General features: G+C 40.6%; 1 protein-coding gene across 3 annotated transcripts in view; it reads left to right on the top strand.

The window, feature by feature from the left end:
• Positions 1-379: 379 nt before the first annotated feature.
• Positions 380-7,406, top strand: part of mlphb (melanophilin b) — a 45,475-nt gene continuing 38,448 nt past the window's right edge. For all 3 annotated transcript variants that reach the window (XM_080785158.1, XM_080785159.1, XM_080785157.1), the window contains exons 1-2: positions 380-529; positions 5,297-5,467. In XM_080785158.1, the coding sequence (XP_080641284.1) occupies positions 522-529; positions 5,297-5,467 (179 nt within the window). In that variant the 5' untranslated portion in view covers positions 380-521. The remainder of the gene's footprint in view (positions 530-5,296; positions 5,468-7,406) is intronic.

The following is a 7,406-nucleotide window of genomic DNA, read 5'->3' as shown; positions in this document are numbered from 1 at the left end:
TGGATTGCTGGAAACTTCACATGGCTCCAATTAAATCAGACACTTTGGAAAACAGGAAGTACTGAACAGATGGGAGGATATTGAAAGTTTGTGAAAAAAGTGTGGAATGAACTGACAAGAGATTCTTTGTGGTGATTTTGGATCTGCCCTGATTTGAATTCATATGGTGTCTGGAATTAAGGTTTTTACTTACATTAACTACATGGGCCTAACAGCATATTAGAACGGACAACTGTGGCACTGAAAGAAATTACATTTCGTCATGTCACGAAGTGGTCAAGACATAAACCTCTGTCTGTATGATGGCCCGTGGCTGACCCACCCCGGGACATAAAGGACTAGCCTGAGGCCTGAACCTCTGAAGAGAGGGCAGCAGCAGGGAGGCGGAGATGAGGCCGTTTGCCTCCTGGTTAACTAGACATGTGATTAGCTTTGCTGCTGGCTACTTACTAACTTAGCTGCCCTGCAGTCATTCTGTCAGTCTCTCAGGGGAATAGGAGCTGGACTAGCTGCCAGAAGCCATGACAAGGTAAGCTAATAAATTGACCTCTAGAGGGACGACGTTGGAAGGTTGTGTCAACTGTATATTACTGTTTATTCAAGTCTGAAACCCTTGGCTTGTATTGATTGATTCATGAATGATAGTACATAAAAACAACTGCTATACAGCTACTGTGCCGTCAGTTGTGTTCAACGGGCTCCAGGTTGTGTTGTTTGCGCAAAATCAGCTGTGAGAAGCATCCCCTTCTCATGTGAAAGGGAATGTATAGACTTATAGGAGACTTTGGTGTAAAAATATGTTTTGTTAGGCTTTGGTGGCTCTCTGAAACTTCAGGAGTTTGAGTCTGTAGTTTGCTAAATAAAATATAAGAAAGAATAGGATGAAGTTCTGTTGAACCCAGAGCATGGCAGACAATCATTGACATACATTTTTTCCAAGATAAGGTGCCATATATAATTTTGAGATAGATTCCCTTTTGAAATAAGGACATGTACTATTTAAAGCAATTGCACATACCTCAGTTGTCCCATACCGGAATGAAATGACAAACAGTACACACCCTCTGTGCAAATACTTAATGAGACCATGTGTGCACTTGGCACTGCACTTCCATCCTTGGGTGTGTGAACTTGGGAACATTGCTTGCAAATAGATGTAGCCAAATATGCATTAGCTGCCATTTGTAGATATAAAAATCACACCCGTGTGAAGTGAGGGGCGTACATTTTCCCTTCATTGTCAATGGCATTTAATGTTTGTGTTGCCACAAATTTACATCATATTTGGCGGACATACAGTATATGACCTAATTTCTCCTTTCATTGTCAATGGCAAATATGAGACATGTGGAGACAAAAGCTGTATATAGGAGGGGCTAGTGCCCCTCAAAAATGAGATTACTGCATCGTTTGAACATTATGTTCATTGTGTGTGACTGTGATCATTGTTCATGTGGTGTGTGTGTGTGTGTGTGTGTGTGTGTGTGTGTGTGTGTGGTGTTTGTCTACATGGGTAGCAGTGACATCATCTTCTCCTAAATTGATGTTTTGTCCTGATGGTTAAATGTCCCAGACTGCAGACATGTCATTCATCTACATTAAGTCAGTAGCAGATCTTGAGACCATCCAAATTGGCTATTTAAGATAGTTTTTTGGGCAATTTTGCTTGATTTTAGGTATGCACGATATTGATATTTAGCAAAAGATTTGGCAAAAAAAATCACACCCATGTGAAGTGAGGGTGCTCTTATCATCGTACATTATCATATACATCATCTCATTCTGGCCAATCAGAATTTTCATCTTCACCTTCGTCTTCAATGTTTACACAAACACTCAAAATTGTCCATTCATTGTGTTTGTGTTAGGACAAAGTTTGTGTTTACACATGCACTAAAAGCTGGAAATAGGATGGGCTACCCCCCCCTGATAACAATTTTACAGATATTGCATTTTTAAGTAAACTAGATCGGTGCCCTTTGGGTGCTGGCCTATTAGGCACAATGCCATAGGCGAAGTCAGGAATACAGACAGACACAGCCATTACTGGGGGGGGGGGGGGTTTAGGCCTCTCCAATGTCTGGCTTTCGGAATTACGTCATATGGCAGCAAAGTCTATGGCTTTTTTAATATTTACAAAATGAATTCATTTTTATAAACTTGCAAAGCTGATCAATGATAGCCCCAACTAGTAGCGATGTGGCGATGTAGTACCCGAGTGGAATATTAGTGGCGACACAAGCGCTGAGTCCCATTGGTAACAATGGATTCTATCTCAATGGGATAGTTCCAATATTTGGAACTATAGCCCATAGGCACCCGCTTTGCGGCGAGATCAAAGTGTGTCGCCACTCTCTTACTATTCCACTCGGTGTAATGTAGTATTAGGGGCGAGATTTTCATAATTGGCTGGCCTCTAAGCCAATGGGTGACTAGCCCTATAGGGCCAATGGGACACTAAGCCCGCTATCCTCCCCCCCAACACAACGTGACTAGAGACTGAAAACTTGACTACAGAAAGCGCCACTAAGGTACAATATGCAACAGAATGGAATGCAAGCTGATATAGGACGTGAGTCATTTCTATGTTTTCTTTTAACATTCTTGCTTGATGACCAAAATAAGGACACTAGATTGAAAGTGATTCCTCTTACTGTATAGTGAGTAAGAGATTGCAGATAGAGAATTAGAGACAGACAAGTCTTGTAAACAATGTACCACTAGATATATTGTTCTGTTCTCTTTCATCACCTGACATAATAAAGGCATGTATGTCATTAAACCCCCTTACTGACCAACCTAATTTAACATTGGATTGATAATTCTGCCAACACTATTAAATTAAATTATATTACATTTTAATGCCAAAAGAAAAATCTGTGATATAGTATATACATATCTTTCACACACAGCAATCATATTGTAATATATATTATTGCCACCAGGTGGCGGGAACGCACCATTATGCCTATTTTGACCAAATACAGCGAATCTGGCGATGTCATTTCCGGTTCTACGGATCACAACATCCACTAGCTTTCTGCAGTCAGACAGACAGTCTGATGTCCGGAATGCTAAGCTATCATCGTTTATTTTCATAACTAAGTCAAATTAAGCTCTAATCAAGCCCCAAAGATCGCATTTTACACAGCGATGCACATAAAGACGGCGCGCGTGCATAATCGCCCGTGCACGCGCGGATTTCGGCCGGTTTTTGGTAGATTACATCAGCCGTTAGCCAAAAAAGCTAAAAGTTGCTACATTTTGTTATTATTATGCTCCCGATTTCAGGGGAGAGTGTCATTACATCATTACGTCAGTTCGCCATGATGGATTTATGGCTTTCACTACGTCATCCACGTCACTGGTTTTAAGGTAGCCCTGAAACATGTCATGATAATCATCATGGCAGTCATGTTTCAGGGCTAGTTTTAAGGTAAATAACCCGGCTGTTTTAGTGCTGCTGGGATGAGATCCTTGGATGTCATGGTAACGTTGACCAACCTTAAACCTTCCTGGTTGTTAAACAAACACCCAGGATGTTTGCTTAACAGGCAGGTTAATACGTACTGCCTTTATCACATAATGGGACCATTGCCTGTCTAGTGGTGGTGGATGCTGATGGGTATTTTGATAGATGTAAACCTGTGAGAAAAACTAGAATGGAGAAAGACCAAATGAATCAATAGTATTACCTTCTAAAGTAAAATAGTAAGAATCAGAAAACCCTTTAAAAATCCTTAGCCAACCAGGCAATGAAGAAAACCTTAATAGACCCAAAATAGTAATTTAGACGACTCCGGAATGAATGCACACGACACCGAGAAATAAAAGAAAGATAATTTAGTGAATAATTTTCAGTAAAATGATGTTGCAAAGATTCAGGAAGTTACAAAGCATTATACTCCATGTTACAAAATGTCTGTTTCCCCTGAATAATGTCTCTAGCACTGTCCATGGTTTTTAAGATGCAAATGGCGTCACAGTTGTTGTTATTACAGTTCAGTCAGAACTCACGAATAGTTAAACCAATATTTATTGCAGAATGAGTAATGAGTGTGCATATGATATTTGACTTGGCATTCGGCTCTGCTGGATTTCTCCCTGCTCGGCACGATTAAGCAACAACATAAACATAAGAGCAGGGAGATAGATATACAATAACGCCCCGTGGGGAGCATAAATAGCAGAGCCCACCGGTGGTGGTGGGAGAAAACATCACATACAACCGGGAACCATGAGTGGAGGAAGGCAGGAAGAGCATGGAGTCTAGTGAGCTTAAGTAGCCTGCTCAATTAGTCAGCTGACTGCCGCATCGGCGAATGACGTGTGAGACTTGCACACACGTATACTCCGACATAGTAATGCATCATGTTAACCCCTTGAGCATAGTATGCGCCTTTGAGCATGGCAAGAACCTCCCTTGAGGTTGACTGACTGAACTGACTCTGCGTGCTGCGTTTGATTAGTTCATTGGATGAGGAGAGTCCACAGTGAAGGATGACATGGACCGACGTGGCAGATGTTGCGGACCCTGGTTGGTCCGGCGAAGCGATGATGGTGGTGATAAGACCTAAACTAGGGAAGTCACGTTGTAGCTGGAAGACACCGCTGCTGCAGCAACCTTTCATTGGTGTGGTTGACCTTAAAACGTGTATTGTCCCAAGGAGTCCCTACCGGTGTGGTTTGGGCTTTAGACAGCCTGAGTTCACCTAGTGACCTAACATTTCCCTGCTAGCAGGCAAACATGTTCATTCAGCTCTGTTTTCATACCAACTGGGCTGGATAACGAGGCTACTGTAGCAGGCTTTTAAAAAAACAATGTCCATCCAGTATTATAAGTTTGCTGAGTGGGCTCATTAAGATGAAGTAGAGTCTGGAACTACACCAATGACAAACAAATCTGAGTAATTTGTTTGTCATTTCCGTTCACGAACATATATTTAGAAATATCTTTAGAGCTTATTTTTATTTCCATTTCTGCTAAGCAGAAAACTATAATATGTTTAGGTGATTTCTATTTATATTAGGATAAATGTGTGTGACTGTAAGGAAGGAGGCTTCACGCTTCGCTTTATATTTTACTTGTGATCAGAGCTTCCGTTCTCCATACTGTAGGACGGAAGCATTTGAAAATTGCGAGAGGCAACAATCTGGCCTCGCGAGACTACACCCATATAGGCAGGACCATGGCCACATGTTACCTACTAGTTAATATTATGACCATCATCATCACAAGGTTTTGGGTTACAAAAGTGATATATATATTTATCTTTTTATCCCACTGTTACTGTAGCCCATCAGAATTCCGTGTGGCAGGTTCTGGTCCTCCTGATCTCATGATGATGCGTGACAGCGTGGCTAAGAAGTTGGACCTGTCCAAGCTCACAGACGAGGAGGTCCAACATGTCTGGGATGTCGTGCAGCGAGACTTTGACCTGAGGAAGAAAGAGGAAGACAGACTTGGGTAAGATGAATCCAAAACACTCGTCGTTTGATATTTATTTTACATAAAGATCTGTCTGTCAAGAAAATGAACAAATATAGATTTGCCAACTCGGCTGCTGACAAATCATGACAATAAACAATTAATTAGAAAGAAGAAAAAAAGGGCACGGTACACCTTTTTTCTAATTATTTGTTCGGCCCAATTTATTTAGTTTATTGTCATGATTTGTCACCATCCATGTAGGGCCAGGCTTTGTCCGAGGCTTACATGTCTTTAAATAAATACTTTTTGAAACGTTTATGGGAAAAAGTTATTGGGAAATTATCTTCTCGTCGTCATGAAAGGGGGCGGGACTGCGACACTCTATAATATGCACTGTGCAACCCACTGTATGGCTTTCGTTAGTTTAGTCTAGTCTCTCTCGTTTATCCATCCTTGTTTATTGACCATTTCTGTGATATGGCATTAGAAGTGAGGGATTATCAGAGAAGTGAGTGAGTGAGTGAGTGAGTGAGTGAGTGAGTGAGTGTGTGCGTGCGTGCGTGCGTGTGCATGCAGGCATGTCTGTGTGAGATTTAAGAAAGTTGTCAGTTCATGAAGGAATTGTTACGTCATGACAACATCGCTGTTGGAAAACAATTCTTCAAAGCCTTTCTTGCTCAAACAAGATATGTTGGATCCAACTGGAAAGTAGCTGGGATAAATCTTTAGGTTTGCAGTCTGGGAGAGTGCAATGCTGTGTATCTCTGTGTTCAAGAATCCAATTTAAATTAGACTTGGCAGATGACATGGGGATACAGATTTAGTTTTTCTAATGAGTCAAGCATTACAGCTAGCACAAGGTCACAGTTTAGACCTATGGGTCATATTAATAATGACCCTAACACAACAAATGTGTACAGTACCATCTATGAGTGCATGTCTACAAGTAGTATACACAATAATACTGTATAGCTGCTTGATGACAGAATCAGAAATGGACAGTGTACTGTACTTAATTACAATAAAAGGTATTTTTACTTTTACTAGAGTACCGGTACTTCAGATTTTCAATACTTTTATTTCTACTTCATTACATCCCAAATCCAAAATTTGTACTTTTAGTCCACTACATTTATTTGCAAACTTTAGTTACTACTGTGTTTTTTATTATTATTACAAAACATACATTAACCACTTCAGCACTTTATATACTTCTCAAGCGCACAACGTGTTACATACATTCCTCTGGTGGTTAACCCACAGACAAAGATTCAAAGAAACAGAACGACTGTGACATGTGCATAGTTGAGCTGCTAAATGTCATACTATGTTATGCAGGGAGATGAAAATGCTTGACCTTATTCACCACATTGCACCATAAAGTGTCAGATACATCCATAGATGTCCTATATAAAATGTTATGCCTTAAGCTGTTGTGATGTGATAATGATACCATTTGTACTGAGTCAGGGACATATTCTACGACGTAGACAGCAAAATCCTGTGTTAACTGGGTGTAGAAATGTATTTGTTACTTTTCAGTACATTTGTACGGTCTCAGATAAATGTGTACGGTCACAGATAAATCCTGAGGATTTGACTGTGTAGCAGTGTGTACTGTGTACACACATACACATCTGGTTCAGTGAACCAAGAAGAACGCAGCCTGTTTCTGAGTCTGACCACTCGCTCACATTAAACAGTGAGACAGGAATCACATGAGCCTTGGAAGCTGTGCGTGTAATGCCACCTAATTGGTTCAGTCCCAGGAATCTGCTGTTTCTATTCCCTTTCAGACAGATTTTATAATTCATCGGTTTCACTTTTTCAGCATACTGTACAGTCTATGCTGTGTGCTGTACGTTGACCTAATTATCTTTATTCATCGTGAATTATGGTGGGAACTAGGGTAAAAGAAAGAGAGTCATAATTTTTCAGCAGAATATTTACTTCATGTACGTAAGGGGAAAGAAAT

The sequence above is a fragment of the Protomyctophum bolini genome (genome assembly GCF_963924005.1).
Source record: "Protomyctophum bolini genome assembly, chromosome: 16".
NCBI lineage: Eukaryota > Metazoa > Chordata > Actinopteri > Myctophiformes > Myctophidae > Protomyctophum > Protomyctophum bolini.
This window is presented reverse-complemented; position numbering and strand designations above follow the sequence as displayed.